We start from the raw sequence: 15,211 nt of genomic DNA, 5'->3' as shown, positions 1-15,211 counted from the left end.
TTAGTAGAAAGATTCTATGTGAGAAAACACCTAGAATGTATCAAGCTCTGTCTTGCAGTGGATAGTGAGCAAGTCAAAATCTTATGGATCAGGGTAAAAGGACAGACCAGCAAGGATGACACTGTTGTGGGTGATTGCTGCAGGCCACCCAAGCAGGAGAAGAAGTGGATGAGGCCTTCAACACGCAGCACAAAGCAGCCTCAGAAACACAAACACTGGTTCTTGTGGGGGACTTTAACTGTCCTGACATCTGCTGCAGAACCATCACTGTGAAACTAGAACAGCCTAGTAGGTTCCTGAGAAGCACCAAACACAGCTCCCAGTCATCCTGTGGAGGATCCCACAAGGAATGCTGTAGCTGCTTGACCTAACAAGCACCAACAAGCAGGGAAGGTCTTGTGGGATATCTGAAGTTTGGGGGCAGCCCTGGCTGAGTAGTGATCATGAGGCTGTAGAGTTCCCTACTGGGTGAAAAGTGAACAATGCAGCATTATTTAAGATTATAACCACGGACTTCAGAACTTCAGCCACTTCAGGGAATTCTCTTGAAAGAATGCATAGGAACAGACAGAAGAAGAGTTACATTCAAGGACCAGGCTCAAGAACTGGCATCCCAATTCAGGCCACTGGGCAAGAAATCAGGCAAAGGGGCAAGGGACCTCCATGGAGAAATAAAGAGCTTCTGTTACTAGTCGCATATAAGCAGAAAATACATAGGAGATGTAAGTGAGATAAAGCTACCTGGAATGTGTATAGAGGTTGTCAGGAAAAGTTGAGGCAATGAAGCCCAAGGCCCATCAGGTATTGGATCTGGTCAAGGATGTCAAGGACAACAAGAAGGGCTTCTCCAATAACTGAAGTAAAACTAAGGGCAATGTGGAACTACTGCTAAATGGAGGGGGGACACTGGTAGCAGAGGAATTACTGAGTGTCTTTTTTCCATCAGTCTTCACTGACAAGACCAGCCCTCAGGAATCTCTGACTCAGGAGGCTGGAGTAAAGGAACGTTGGAAGAAACCCTTTCCCTTTGTCAGGGAGGATAGGGTTAGAGAGCATCTGAGCAATCTTGACATCCACAAGACCATGGGCACTGACGGGATACATTTATGAATGCTGAGAGTGCTAACTGCACACAAATCATCTCTGAAAGGTAGTGGTTAGGAGTGATACCTGAGGACTGGAAGGAACCAAACATCATCCCAGTCTTCAAACAGGGCAATGAAAGAGGGCCCAAGAAACTACCAGCCAGTCAGCCTCATTCCAATTCCTGTAAAGGTGATTGAGTGCCTTTTTCTTGGGGCCATCTCTTCTATCCCCATGGGAGACAAAAAGGGGATCAGGAGTAGTCAGCATGGATTCACCTAAGGAGCGTAATGCTTGACCAACCTGAATGTCTTCTAGAATAAAATAACTACCTGGATGGATGAGGTAATAGTGATTGTCTACCTTGACTCCAACAAGGCTTTCAATAATGCCTCTCACAACACCCTCACAGGCAAACTCAGCAAGTGTTGCCTGGATCAGTGGACAGTGAGGTGGACAGGGCAGAAAGTTATGGACAGCAAGCTCCAAACAGAACTAGTTTACTGTCCAGATGACCACATGCTGGCACAGATCACCTAGAGAGGTTGTGGAGTCTCCCTCACCAGAGATATTTTAGAACCATCTGGACACAATCCTGTGCTATGTGCTCTGGGATGACCCTACTTGAGCATGGAGATTGGACCAGATGACCAGTTATGGTCTCTTCAAACATAACCCATTCTGTGAGATCCTCTAGATTGATTGAGGCCTCTGATTATTGCCCACTTCTGTTTCTACAGGTTGGTAATGATGACATTGAGGAAAAATGTTCTACAGCAATTAGAAAGGACTTCAGGATGACTGATTGAAGGCACAGGAGCATAAGGTGGTGTTTTCCTTGATCCATCAGTAGCAGGGAAGAGCGTTGAAACAAACAAGAGAACCCACCTGATGAACACATTGCTTGAAGGCTGGTGACATTGGTGGAATTTTCTTTCTGTGCCTGTGAGACAACTGATGTAATACCGGACTGCTGGGGACAGATGAGGCTCATGTCTCAAAGGGGTAAAAGGATTCTTGTCCATGAGTTGGTCGGGCTGATTAAGAGGGCTTTAAGCTAGATTTTCAGGGGGGTGGGAATAAGACCAGGTTCATTTAAGACGAGCCTAAGGGTGGGATGCCAAGGTTAGGAGTCAAATCCATAGCCCAGCTGAAGTGCAACTATGCCAATGCACATAATACAGCTAACAAACAGGAGGAGTTGGAGGCCACTGTGCAGCAGAAAAGCAATGACACTCTGGTGGGATGACCAGAGTGATGGATGGTTGGATTGCTAGAAGCTCTTCAGAAGGAGCAGGTAAGGAAGGAGAGGTGGTGGGGTGGCTTTGTACATTAGAAAGTGTTTTGACTTTACAGAGTTCAAGGATAGTGACGAGAAGATTCAGTGTCTATGGGTGACAACTGAGGGAAGGTTGAAAAGGCAGATATCCTGGTGGGAGTTTGTTACAGACCACCCAACCAAGGTGAGGAGGTGTATGAGCTATTCTACGATCAGATGGTTGAAGTTTCATGATTGTCATGAAATCCTGGGAAATTTTAACCTGTCAGATGTCCTCTGGAAATTTAACAGAGCAGAGAGGAGGCAGTCCAGGAGATTCCTGGAGTGTCTGAAGATAACTTCCCAACACAGCTGGAAAGTGAGCCCACCAGGGGAGCTGCACTGCTGGATCTGCTGCTTACAAACAGAGAAGGGCTGGTGGGAGATGCAATCTTGAGAACAGCGACCATGACACACGAATTTTCAATACTCTGGGGCGTCAACAAAATCTTGGACTTCTGGAGGGTGGACTTTGTCCTGTTCGTGACACTGGTTCAGACAGGTCCTTGGCAATAAGCCCTTAAAACCAAAGGGTTCCAAGAAGTCTAGATGCACTTTAAGAAGGAAATCTTATAGGCACAGGAGTAGACTATCTTTATGCACTGGCTTGGCTGAATTGGGAGGAATTCGGGGGAAAAAAATCTGAGTTTATGACCTTTGGAAGAAGGATCAGGTAACTGGAAGAAGAGCACAAGGATGCTGTTAAGTCACATACAGAGAAAATTAACAAGGTTAAAATTCAACTGGAACTCAATCTGGCCACTGTTGTGAAGGAAAATAAGAAGTGCTCTTATAAATACATTAACAACAAAGAGCAGGCAAAGGAATAACCACCTCAGATGCAGATGGGTACACTGGTACTAAGGATGGCTGGAGGAAAAGGTTGAGGTATTTCATGCCTTCTTTACCTCAGTCTTTATGAGTGAAAATTATTATTCTCTGGGCAACTGGCCCTCTGAGCTGGTAGATAGGGTCAGAGAGCAGAAAAGACCTGCTGCAATACATGAGGAAGTAATTAGTGACTGCTGTACCACTTAGACACTCATAGGTCTATGGGGCCAGACAGGATTCAATCTAGGGTGATGACAGAGCTGGTAGAGGAGCTCACCAAGTCACTCTACATCATTTATCATCAGTCCTGGTTAATTGGAGAGGTCCCAGATGAGTGGAGGTTGGCCAATGTGATGCCCATCTACAACAGAAAGATCCAGGGAAATATAAGCCTGTCAGCCTGGCCTCGGTGCTGAGGAAGGTTATGGAGCAGATCATCTTGAGTGCAATAACATAGCACAAACTGGGCAACTAAGGAATCAGGTCCAGCCAGAATGGTTTCAGAATGGGTTTAGGAAAGGCAGGTCCTGCTTGATCTCCCTTTTTGACCAGATGAAAGAGAGAAAGGCTATGGATGTTGGCTACCTGTACATTAGTGAAGCCGTTGATACTTTGTTCCACAGAATTATCCTGGAGAAGCTGACAGGCCAAGGCTTGAACAGGTACACCTTTGCTGGGTTAAAAACTAGTTGGATGACTGGACCTAGAGAGTGGTGGTGAATGGAATTATATCCAGTTGACAGACAGTCACCAGTGGTGCTCTCCAGAGCTCAATATTGGGACCAGTTCTGTATAACAAGTTTATTAAACATTTGGATAAGGGGATCAAGTGCCCCTCAGTCAGTTCACAGACGACACCAAGCTGGGCAGGAATGTTGATATGTTGGAGGGTTGGAAGGTTCTGCAGAGGGGTCTGGTCAGACTGGATAACGGGCTGAGGTCAATGGCATGAAGTTCAACAAGCTGAAGTGGCAAACCCTGCACTTGGATCACAACCCCAGGCAGTGCTACAGGCTGAGGACAGAGTGGCTGGAAAGCTGCTCAGGGGAAAAGGACCTGAGGGTGCTAGTCAATAGTGGCTGAACATGAGCCAGCTGTGCCCAGGTGGACAATGTCATCCTGGTCTGTATCAGCAGTAGTGTGGGCAGCAGGACCGCTACAGTGATTGTCCCCCTGTATTCAGCCAGTACTCAAAGTAAGGCCATACTTTGTAACCTGTTTCCAGTTGTGGGCCCCTCACAAAACAAAGACATTGAGGTCCTGAAACATGTCCAGAGAAGAGCAATGGAACCACTGAACGGTCTGGAACATAAGTTATGTGAGGAGTGGCTGAAAGAGCTAGAGATGTTAAGGCTAAAATAAAAAAGCTCAGAGGCACCCTATTGCACCCCACAACTACTACAAAGGAGGTTGTAGAAAGATGGGAGGCTGGTCTCTTTTCACAGCCAGCTAGTGAGTGACAGGGTAAGATGATACAGCCTCAAGTTGAGACAGGGGAGGTTCAGGCTGGACGTCAGGAAGGACTTCTGCTCAGGAAGGTGGTGGAGTCACCATCCCTACAACTGCCAAGAAGACGCGGACATGGCACTCAGTGCTGTGGCTTAGTGGTGTTTGATCAAAGGCTGAATTTCATGACTGGGAGGTGTTTTGCAACCTTAATTATCCTGTGATTCTACAATACTGGTATACACAAATGAGTCTGGCATTCATTTTTAAATGTAATTTCAACAGAAGCCATATATTGACAATAATACCTAAAAAAGTCAGTTTATGTAATTTTAGAAGGTATTACCTGTAGAGTGCTGAGAAGTACCATGCATTTCACTAGAATGACTAGTTGATGCTTTTGCTTCTGGCAAAGCTGTTGATGTACCAGAGCCTTCACCTGCATTTTCATTTAGTGTCCTCAGTATTGTGGTAATATCTTCCTGACTTAGAATTAGCTATAAAAAAGATTGGAATGGAAATCAGAACAACTCTGTTCACATAACTTTTGGTAAGATTTCTTAGTAAAAATCTAAGCTTACAAATAAACAGAAAAATCAAATTAATCTTATCTGAGTCTCTATTTAGGATCCCGAACATTTTTCTCAAATGCACACAATTCCTTACTGTAATTTCTAGAAATCAGAAGTCAGTCACACATTTATTTTGTCTTCATTCACAAACTTTTGCTACCAAGTTACAATTTAGAAACTGGAATGTCAGAATACGTACACATACAGTTTGACTTACAAACTGTAAGTCAACTGTAACATTTTTATCTGCATTTAGTCACAAGCCACTTTACAGTAATAGTTAATTCACAGGGGCACTTACAAGTTCTATTTCAAAATCTGGCAGGTCAGTTTTCCTCACACACTTCACAAGCCTCATATTTTTAATGTTAAATTTAAATTATGTTATGTTTATTTTAATTTATGTTACATTTCCTTTTTTATGTTAAATTTAAATTACCCCAGGATGAGTCCCATCAGGTACCGTAGATCTGTGTCTATGTGGCACAGTAGGTCACCAGTAACTACTCAGGCTTGTCATTCAGCACTGCTATTGAAACCAATAAAGCCCAACTTTTCCAGTCTTTCATTGAAAGACATTGACAGGTAAAAAGCTAGAATAGAATAAGCATTTTTAACAAGCAACAGTAATTCACAGTACAAAATCTACCTGGAGTATCACAGATGAAATACAGAGCTTAAATTAGAACAGAAGTCTATTCATTTCCTTTTCCCCAATAAAGCAACAAAATCTATTTTACCTCTATGTCTTGAAATCAAACAATACTTAAACTACTGAGCTTGGACTCTTACAGAGAAAAATTAATGTTTTTTCCATAAATGTTTTAACAGTTGCTTTCAGAAAAAACTGCTCACATTCATAGGTTTGAGTCTGCCAGATATTTCAATATCAGGAACTTCATTATACCATGCAGCAGCTAAATTTCGTTCAACAGCTACTTCCAGACTGACTGGCTGCAGCAACTGTACTTCAGTTTGCAAAGAATCTTGCTCATAGTAAGATCTGTGAAAAGAAGCAAAATACTCTCAGCTTGCACATATTGCACATACTTTAAAAAAAAAAACAAACAAACCAATATTTCTATCTCTTCCTCATCTTTTTAAATAATGCCATAAAACTGCCTTTATACTATTCCAAGTAGTTCTAGTTGAAGCCTTACTCCACCAAGCAGACCTTCTCCCTTTGTAGGGAGGAGATATCAGGCACATACCAAGCATGCAACACTCAAATGTGTTGCAAGTCAGGACCTCTTACCTGCCCTCCTGTGAAGAGCAATTCCTTCTTTCTTCAGTACTCTTCAACTGTGTTTGAAAAGCCCCTTCCATTCCCTCTCCACCCATGAACCCTCTGCACCAAGGGCCATTTACAAACAGTTCTTTATAGCTATCTAACTCAGTACCTTTGCTGCTATGCTGAGCTTGAAAATCCCATCAAAACAGTCTAGAACAAATAGATATAGCCTGTCGCAAAATAATGAACAATACATAAAGCTATAGTATTACACAATTTACCCTGAACAAACACTTGCTTCTATTTAAAGACGTGTAAATTGCTTTTTCCTAAACCATACATTTTCGTTGCTTTAAAAAAATATTCGTTGGCTGTTATATTCCAAGATAATAGCCTGTCAACCACCAACCATCACCTAATTATTTAACTAGTCTTTGAAGCTCTCTAACTGAAGAATCCCAAAAGGAATAAATGAGTTTCAAAAATATTGATACTACATTACCTGTATAACTTCAGTTCGCTCAATTTCACCGTCATAGAGTCAATAACAGGTGGGACACTACATCGTGTTTTTGTTTTAGCAATAAAGAATTGGTTCTTCACTGTGATTAGACCAAGATCAGCCACCAGGACATTTGCAGACATTGCTGACTGTGGAATTATCACGACAGGTGCTTTGATATTGATATCTAGTGCCAAACGGGAACTACGCTCTGCTAACCCTTTTACACCTGTAGCTGCTTTCTCTGCTGTTCGAACAGTTGCCTCAGTAAGAGCTTCCTTGGCAGCTTGAAAGTTATTGATAAAAGCCTAGGAAAGGAATACAGATCTCAGGAATTAATTGTTAAGAATTACAGTACTTCAGAAACACTAAGAATCATAGTTACTTAAATAATGAACCATCCTAAGATGTTATTTTTGCTCTACATTTTGTCCAAATTCTTTAATAGGATAATCTTCCCTCAATACGATAAATTATGCATATATACAAATAAATTTCTATATTAAATATTCGGAAAATCACATGGTAAGAGAAATGACCTTGTAATATGACTTGTAGGAATTACATTTCATGTAATCGTATGAGCAGCAGAAGATTTATTTACTTAGCAGAATTTATGGAAAGCGCATGATTTTCATGGTTTCTTACTTATATTTCAGTGTTATAAATAATGAATGGTATGTATATTCAACAGTTGTCACAAACCATCTAAGAAAAACATTACTGTTAACAATAGTAAACCTTTTTACTTACTCATCTGCTCCACAGTAACAAACAAGAAAAATAAACAGCCCAAGCATTAATCCCAGTGAAGTTTTTACAATAGTATATAAGACCTCTTACACAAATAGACACATCCCCATATGGAACACTCATGTTCTTGCTCTGACAACTTCACCTGGATACTAAGAAACGTTATCGGGAAAATTTAACTTACCAAAATAGATGAAACAAACTTGTTGACAAAAACTACTTGAATACACCCAACAGTTAGATAAATACGATTGTCAACAACATCCATATTTGTATACGCAATGCCCTCTGTAGCATTCACATATGATACCATTCTGAAGTTGAAGACTTCCTTTCCTGTGATGTAAAGAGCCTTAAGAAAAAAAACAAAAATAGTGTCTCTACTGTAAAACCTTACATGCTGGAGAAACTTAACTTCAAAACAAAATGTAGTACTTCACAGTATTAAGACATTTTTAGTTCAAGTGTCTCAACAATACATGTGGAAAAAAATTGAATTTTAAAAATCCACTGAAATAGCCGAAAATAATCATTTGACATCACAGCTTAAATACAGTATTTCACAATTACAAGCCGCACCAATTATAAGCTGCACTTCCGGGGTGTCAGCAACGTTTTGTTTTTCCTCCATAAATAAGCCGCACCGGGTTGTAAGCCGCACTTTCATTCGCAGCAAGGATCCATGTGCAACTTTCACAAAGTTGTCAAATAGTAACAGAATCGCGTGATCATAGAGTTTACTGGCTTGCCCTGCCCAGGGCAGCTGCCAGGGAGTGGCCCCAGCCCCACTCGCCGCTGCCGTTGGGAGGCAGGGGAGTGGTGTGCCCGGCCGGTGCCGCCGGGAAGAGGGAGAGGGGTGTGCCCAGCCAGTGCTGTCAGGAAGAGGGAGAGGGGCTTGCCCGGCCATTGCCGCCAGGAAGAGGGAGAGGGGCGTCCCTGGCTGCTGCTGTCAGGAAGAGGGAAAGGGGTATCCCTGGCTGATGCCACTGGGAGGAGGGAGAGGCGTGTCCCTGGCTGCTGCCGCCAGGAAGTGGGAGAGGGGCGTACCCGGCCACTGATGCTAGGAAGGGGGAGAGGAGTGTGCCCGGGCACTGCCATCGCTGCACCCCCTGGGGCCGGGCAGTGCTGCCGCTGCGCCACCACTGCCCCACCGCCCGGGGCCGGGTGGGCTCCGGCTCGGCTCGGGGCTGCTGCTGGCTTGGACTTCCGGGTTGGGAAATTTCCAAAATTTGTTCATATATAAGCCGCTCCTGAATGTAAGCCACAGTTCCGGTTTGGGAGCAAAATTTTAGTCAAAAGGGTACGGCTTATAATCATGAAATTACTGTAATTCTCTTCACTAAAATCAGCATGGTCAGGCACAATGAACAGCTAAATACGACAGTTGCACAAATTAATGTCAGTCTAATAATTACGGGTTGTAGGAGCAAAATCAATCTCTCATACAGAGAATGCTACTAACAACAAATACATCAAACATGACTGAGAAAAGAGAGTAGAGTTTAAAAAGTTTAATTTAGCATCCATTAAAAAAAAATCAACAATACACGCATATGCCTACCTTTTTATACAATGCTGTCTCATCAGAATCCACAATAATGATGTTCTTCAATTTTGCAGTCATGTCAGTTGCTGCTTTCTTCATGATCACTTGGCTATCCAGACCTCAAAAACAAGACATTCAAAATCTATACACTATTACAGTTAGAAAGTTCTGTACCTTTGTGATTAAAGTTTTGTTCCTACCTTCAATATGAATTTCAGCTATTCTATGGTTTTTCTCTCTGATAAAAACACTCAAACATGATAAATCCGCACAGATAATGAGGTCAATAACATCTTCATACTTTGATTTTTTTGATGCTATGGAAAATAAAAAAATAACAGAAGTTAACATTCTTCAACAAGGACATGTACTGTTGTGGTAGCCCTTTGAACTGCAAAGCAAGCAAGAAGTTAATGCTCACCAAGTATAAGGTAATCACCATAAGGCCATCAAATGCCTTAATTCATACCAGCAAAAGAACAAAAACCTGATAACAGTTTATGGGTTTCCTGTTTACATTGACTTAGTGCCTCCAATACATAGAAAAGATATGCCTTGACCTTTATGTCAGAACACTATACATGGCTAAGGACACAACCCTATAAATGCATACAATTTTAAGCAAAATTTCTCATACCAAACATCATTGACAAATTTGCAAAGACAGAAAATACATTTGTTTTATTCCTTACTTAAGTGAAGAAAGAGGAATGAAAAGAGGAAAAAACAATTAAGAAACTTACTTAATTTTTTAAGAACATCCTTCTTCTCCTCTGTTTTTTCATGGACTGGCTCTTCTGTAACTTTAGTTTCTTGTTTAGGTAAAAGATTATTCAGATAGTTCATAGCGTTCAGCAGAGCTTCAGTATGCAAATGAACATCTAGAGAAGAAAAGTTCACCTAAAAGAAAAATTTTTGTTTATCCGCATGCCTCTTCTCCTAAACCAAGAAAATTATGTTAACAATAGATATCATACCTTTATTTTCTGTAGAACATTCTGATAGACAGTTTTCAGTTCTGGTCCTTTAATATCAGCCTATTTCACCAAAAGTGCACATAAAACAAACAAATCAGAAGTTTGTAAATTCCATTTACAAGAACTTACTATCAAAACCACTACAACTTAAGATGTGGAAGTTACTCTGCAGACAGACTTTGCACATGACACTCAAAGATGTTAAAAATATCAGTAAGTAACAACATCTGCTGCATACTAATGTGATGTTTATGACAAGCTTACAATTCAAAAGCAAAGTTTGCTCTTTCCTAACCTTTATATACTCCAGCGTGAGAAGATCATCTTCTACATTATCCAATGTAGTAATTATGTAAACTGGCTTCTCATTATCATCTAAAAAAAAAAAAAATGAAAAAATTTAAACTTTCTTAATCTATAAACTGCCAACTAGGCTACAAGCTGTCATTACTGTTTAATCACAAAATCTCTTCTGCAGGTGTAAAATGGTTAAACATCCCTCTACAACCATCAGCAACAGAACATATTTACCAAAGCACTAATAACAACAGGATGAGTTCCTGATTTACTTGCCCTCAGCCCTGGATTTAACTTAGCATGCAAATCTTCCTTATTTGACAAAAGCTCTATGGAGTTTTTGAAGACAAATTCAGAGTGTTATTTGTGAATAATTCCTTGGCCAGATTGTAATGATACAGATAAATACTTACCAATATACTCTGGGCACAGAAGACCAACTTCACGAAGGAAAGCATTCCCAGTCATGTCAAATGTTCTCATTTTAAGTTCAGTGCCTAAGCCTAAAATATTAAGCTGGAGCACAGGCATCTCAGTATCACCAGTCAGACGGCATAATTTAATTAAGACCTAAAAAAAAGAACCAAAACACACACAAAAAAATAGTAAGGGATTATAAGAAGAAAAAAACCACTCTTAAATTTTTATACAGAATATAATATATTCTATGGGTTAATGCCTATTTGTATATTTATGATTTCACATTATATAGTAAATACCTTAGAAAAAACTAAACAATTCAACAAGAAGTACTGGCTGTTGTTATCATAACAAAAACTTCAAACATGCATGTATGTAATACCAAAGTAGCATTACACAAACTAAATTATTTTTTTAAAAAATTTCTGTACAGCACTCAGTAATGCTCAATACAGTCAAAACTAGATTTTCAGTCAGCACAAAGAGTTTACTACTTTCACTAGTGTCTCAATTTTCCTGCTAAGAGTTAGATTCTCAAGCCAAATGTCTGGCGAGAGGATTTACTACATTACTACCAATACAAGACAATACCCTTGATAAATAAAGACATAGCTGAGCTGTTGTATCCAACTTTGACAACCAAATACATGTATTCTTCCTTTTCACGTAATGCTGTCTACAAATAAGGAAAATCACACCAAAACCTAGCAAGTAATCTCAAACTATGAGGACATAGTGGTGATTTCTAATAGATTCCCAATTTAATTTCTTCTCAAAGATTGTAAGTTAGTTGTCTTTAGAAAATAATGTAAAAACACAGCCTCCTCCTTTTAGACTAGTAGTTCTAGATAAGGTCTTGTCATCACACAAATAGTACATTGCAGTTTTATTTGTAGTAAAGGTGTAGTATATATTACGCTACAAGCAACCTGAGGTGTGTTGAAGACATTCTATAAGTCCTACCAGAAAACAAAATTCGTAAAGTTAACTGAATTTGTATGATTTATTTTTAAAACAAATGCAAAGTAAAATACACTGAATTGCAGAAATAACAGCGTCATAGCCATGATGGTGTAATGACAAAGTTAACTATAGCGTTAAGAGGTGACCTCTTTTACTAGAGCTGATACAGTTAGCAGGTGTTCTTCATCTGGATAAAATACAGTAATTTCATTACTATAAGGCGCACCCTTTTGACTAAAATTTTGGTCCGAAGCCAGAAGTGTGCCTTATAGTCCAGTGCACCTTATATAATGTACAAAGTTGCAAAATTTGCCAACCCGGAAGTGCGAGCCATGAGCCAAGCCGCGAGGTGGGGGCAGGAGTGGGCGGCCATGGCCAGCAGGAGCCATGCAGGGTGGGTGGGACCAGGCAGCCCCCGGCCAGCAGGAGCTGCACGGGGAGGGAGGGAGCGGGTAGCCTCACGCCGCCCCAAGCCATGGGCAGTCCTGAGCCACGCTGAGCCGCGGGCAGCCCTGAGCCACCCTGAACTGCAGCAGCCCTGAGATGTGAGCCGTGGCTGCCCCAAGCCGCCCCAAGCCACCGGCAGTCCTGAGCCACCTCGAGCTGCCAGCAGCCCCGAGCTGCCCCGAGCTGCGGGCAGCCCTGAGCCACCCTGAACCGCAGCATCCCCGAGGTGCAAGCCACAGCAGCCCTGAGCTGCCCCAAACCGTGGCAGCTGTGAGCCATAGCCGCCCAAAGCCCCACCACGCCAGCCGGGGCCTGGTGGGAGTGCTGGGGCCTGCGCAGGGGGAGGACACTTGGGGCTGCATTTAAAGGCTACACCAATCTGTGAAAAATGCTTGCAAATTGAGCACCTGCCAGTAAACTCCACGATCATGGAATTCCGTAACTAATTCGTTACTTTGTTGCATGCGGCACAGATCTTCGCTAAAAAAAAAAAAAGCACGCCTTATAGCCTGGTGCGTCTTATATAATGTACAAAGCTGCGAAATTTGCCAACTCCTGGAGGTGTGCCTTATAATCCATTGCGCCTTATAGTTTTGAAATTACTGTACTCTTTTTTCCCCACACAAGCTTGAAACGGCAAGAACACAGAAAATTCTTACAATGAAGATGTTACAGATTTACACGTGTGGGTAACAGCATTTGAGAAAAACCAGAACCAAAAAATATGGTGCTTCTTACAACATTAAACATTATTAATGTTTTCCCATTGACCACAGTAGTATCTGCAACAAAAGATGCCAGAAGCACATATTTAGCTAAAACAAGTATATAATGCAATTTCTGAGACATAGATGAAGAAAATTCAATGGCAAAGTGAGTTGGGAAATCAAAAGGATAAATCAAAGCATTTCAGTGATGACAAGGATACAGAAGTACAACTATGACTTGGAAAAAACATGTAATAACTTCAGGAAAAAATGGGGAATGAATATGGATTTATAAACTCAAAAAACATGGAAAAAACTAAGGTTCTGCTGTGTTTCAGGGAAATTTTAAAAAATAATTTTACCTCAGCTACTTCAAACTTCAGCTGAAAATCCGTCATATTCTTCAAAGATTCTTGTTTGTGTAAGGTTTTCCGCCTTGTACTGAGAGCCTGCTTGAGGGAATCAGTTGGGACTTCAAAAAATGGCACATCTTCCACAGGACTGCTTAGTGCATCATAAAATTCTTCTTCTGATTCTACAGATTAAATCACAACAACATTACATATGCAGTCAATTTACACAGACCAATATTTTAGAGTACAGTAATTTCACGAATACAAGCCGCACCAATTTGACCAAAATTTTGGTGGAAACCCGGAAGTGCGGCCAATATTCCGGGGCGGCTAATACATTAACAAAATTCTAAAAGTTGCCAACACGGAAGTGAGAGCCCGCGGCAGCCCCAAGCCAAGCTGGAGCCCGGCCGGCCCCGGCAGAGGTGGGAAAGCCTGGCAGAGGCGGGGCCTGCAGCGTGGGGGTGGGCAGCTGAGCCTGACCAGCAGGGCGGGGCAGGGGGGCGGCAGAGCCGGGTCAGTAGGGCGGGGGAGCCCGGGAGAACTGGGGTTAGCAGTGCAGGGGAGCATGGCAGAAGCAGGAAGGCCGGCGGGTGGGGCTGCCTGGCAGCGGGGGAAGCCCAGCAGAATCGGGGCCAGCAGCGTGGGGGAGCCCGGCGGCGGCGGCGGCAGCCCGGCGGCGGGGCTAGGGAACGCGGCGCGGCGCGGACGCGAGCCCAGCGGCGGGGCTAGGGAACGCGGCGCGGCCGGCGAGCCCGGCGGCGGGGCTAGGGAACGCGGCGCGCCGCGGCCGGCGAGCCCGGCGGCGGGGCTAGGGAACGCGGCGCGGCCGGCGAGCCCGGCGGCGGGGCTAGGGAATGCGGCGCGGCGCGGACGCGAGCCCGCCGGCGGGGCTAGCGAACGCGGCAGCGGGGCGGTGCTGACGGGAGAGGGGGGCCAGCGAGCCCGGCGGCGGCGGCAGTACCACCCGGCCAGCCCCGCCGAGCCGTGGCACTGAGCTGGGCCACCCGGCCCCGTTGGCAACCATGAGCGGGCCGAGCCTTCCTGGCCCCGCCCCGAGCCAGTAAAGCCCGCTATGCCGCGATCCTGTTACTAATTGGCCAATTTGTGAAAGCTGCGCACGGATTCTCACTACGAACGAAAGTGCGGCTAATATTCGGGGTGCGGCTTATCTATTGACAAAGACAGCAACATTGTCGAGGCACTGGGGGTGCGGCTTATAATCCGTGCGGCTTGTATTCATGAAACTACTGTACTATGACCTAGAGTTTTTACATCTACATCTATAAAAGCTTAAACATACAAATATCTAGCTGAAAACTAACAACCAAAAAATCTGTTTTCATAACCATCTCAACTCCTGCCTCCACAACTTTACACCACACCTACAGCTGCCTCCATTATGTCATCATAAAACTTCAGATCTCATTAGCTAATTCTTTTGTTAGCATTCTCTTACAGAACATTAACACTGGTCTCAATATCAGGCACACTACTCGGGACTTCGCCCTGCTATAGGTCTCCCATTTCAGAGAGACCACTAAGAATTATGCAGCTTTTAATCTACTTTACATTAGTGCAGAAATACATCCAAGATAAATAAGTTGCAATGTTTTGGGAAGATATTCTTCCTCACCTAAAACCCACAAACATTGAAGTATAAGGTAACTGTGGAAGAAATATCCTTCTAAAAAAACTCAACAAATTACATGAAGTATGTTATAAAGCTTAAAAGTAGCCCTGAGTTTTTGGACAGTGAAGTTAG

At 42.8% G+C, this 15,211-nt stretch overlaps 1 protein-coding gene across 7 annotated transcripts in view; it reads right to left on the bottom strand.

Annotated features, from left to right (window-relative positions):
- VPS13A (vacuolar protein sorting 13 homolog A) overlaps window positions 1-15,211 on the bottom strand; it is a 121,179-nt gene that overhangs the window by 56,416 nt on the left and 49,552 nt on the right. For all 7 annotated transcript variants that reach the window (XM_033085189.1, XM_033085190.1, XM_033085191.1 and 4 more), the window contains exons 25-35: window positions 13,456-13,628; window positions 10,970-11,126; window positions 10,555-10,634; window positions 10,260-10,319; window positions 10,026-10,182; window positions 9,483-9,599; window positions 9,298-9,401; window positions 7,921-8,088; window positions 6,984-7,291; window positions 6,106-6,253; window positions 5,025-5,175 (exon numbers count right to left, since the gene is read on the bottom strand). In XM_033085189.1, the coding sequence (XP_032941080.1) occupies window positions 5,025-5,175; window positions 6,106-6,253; window positions 6,984-7,291; window positions 7,921-8,088; window positions 9,298-9,401; window positions 9,483-9,599; window positions 10,026-10,182; window positions 10,260-10,319; window positions 10,555-10,634; window positions 10,970-11,126; window positions 13,456-13,628 (1,623 nt within the window). The remainder of the gene's footprint in view (window positions 1-5,024; window positions 5,176-6,105; window positions 6,254-6,983; window positions 7,292-7,920; window positions 8,089-9,297; window positions 9,402-9,482; window positions 9,600-10,025; window positions 10,183-10,259; window positions 10,320-10,554; window positions 10,635-10,969; window positions 11,127-13,455; window positions 13,629-15,211) is intronic.

This window comes from Catharus ustulatus, chromosome Z (genome assembly GCF_009819885.2).
Source record: "Catharus ustulatus isolate bCatUst1 chromosome Z, bCatUst1.pri.v2, whole genome shotgun sequence".
NCBI classification, from domain to species: domain Eukaryota; kingdom Metazoa; phylum Chordata; class Aves; order Passeriformes; family Turdidae; genus Catharus; species Catharus ustulatus.
The sequence above is the reverse complement of the archived record's forward strand: the minus strand, read 5'-3'. Positions and strand labels throughout refer to the sequence as shown.